The sequence below is a fragment of the Sinocyclocheilus anshuiensis genome, unplaced genomic scaffold, assembly GCF_001515605.1.
Source record: "Sinocyclocheilus anshuiensis isolate Anshui unplaced genomic scaffold, SAMN03320099.WGS_v1.1 scaffold938, whole genome shotgun sequence".
NCBI classification, from domain to species: domain Eukaryota; kingdom Metazoa; phylum Chordata; class Actinopteri; order Cypriniformes; family Cyprinidae; genus Sinocyclocheilus; species Sinocyclocheilus anshuiensis.
In genome coordinates, this window is record NW_015536508.1 from 102,574 (window position 1) to 103,763 (window position 1,190).

A 1,190-nucleotide genomic window follows, 5' to 3' on the forward strand; every position below is an offset into this window, starting at 1 on the left:
AGGTTATTATCAGGACAAACTCTTAAGGACTTGTTTTATAAGATGGACCCAGAAAAACTTTTACAATTTCTTTCAAATGTAAATTTAAAGAATCTTTCATAGAATTTAATGTACTAAAGTTTGTTATATAATTGCTTTATTTAATTTTTGTATTTTGTATTGTGTACTACTGTATTGTTTTTCTAATGTATAATCTTTTTTGCCATGAAATATCATGTGAAGCTGATGTGGCAATAAGCTAAAATCAAGTCAAAAAAGTATAGACATTTAAAAAACATCATGATTTTATAGTTCACTTAAACTAAATAAAAAAACAGCTTAATTTTATTTACTCAAACTGAGCAAAAATATGGATTTGCTTCAGATGCTGATATTTATATGAGATTCTGCTGCTTGTAATGTAAATCAGTGAGATCTTTCTAACAGTGCAGCAGATACTGACATAAAATGATCTAAATATCAGTGGTCGCTCTATATCTCCAGTAACATGTCTCAGTAAGATGAGATTGAAATGCTCCAAACATATAATGCAGTGATTGAGAGCTGAAGAAATAAAGGCTCCTCAGAAGATGTGAGATGTTCTGGAAGCTTGTGAAGATCATTCCTCCGCTGAGGAACAGTGAAAGTAAAGCTTCTGGAAACAAACGCTCCTCAAAAGATCCTGAGGATCAGATTTGAGACTCTAAAACATGATTGATGGAGAATCAAGTAAAGCTGAGCTGCTTCAGTCCAGTAAGAGTTCATCTGGAGATATTACTGCAGTTATTCTGACGCTTACTTGATCAAAATCAGTCCAGATCTGACAGCAGAAAGACACGAGAATACATGTTTCAATGACCTTTTACTGGATAAAAACTCAGTCAAAATCAGAAGACAGAAGACATGAGGAGATTGTGAGTGAAACAGCAAAGTTTTGATCTTTTCGAGGTGTTTTGTGTATTGATAAGGTTGTGTTTGTGTGTTTCAGTGCGTAAGTCGGTGCGTAAGTCGACGAGCGAGCACACGCGGCAGACGAACGAGCGTCTGCAGGAGCGTCAGCTGGAGGCACCGCGCAAGAGGAGAGGAGCTCTGAGCGAACGAGTGCTGACACAAGACGAGCTGCTCGCCGAGGCCAAACTCACCGCCGAGAGCAACCTGAGATCACTGGGTAACACACACTCACTCACTCACTCACTCACACACACACACAC

The 1,190-nt window shown here is 38.1% G+C and overlaps 1 protein-coding gene across 1 annotated transcript in view; it reads left to right on the top strand.

The window, feature by feature from the left end:
- Positions 1-704: 704 nt before the first annotated feature.
- Positions 705-1,190, top strand: part of LOC107691328 (vacuolar protein sorting-associated protein 72 homolog) — a 12,607-nt gene continuing 12,121 nt past the window's right edge. The window contains exons 1-2 of the mRNA XM_016489886.1: positions 705-732; positions 968-1,147. Of these exons, the coding sequence (XP_016345372.1) occupies position 732; positions 968-1,147 (181 nt within the window). The 5' untranslated portion in view covers positions 705-731. The remainder of the gene's footprint in view (positions 733-967; positions 1,148-1,190) is intronic.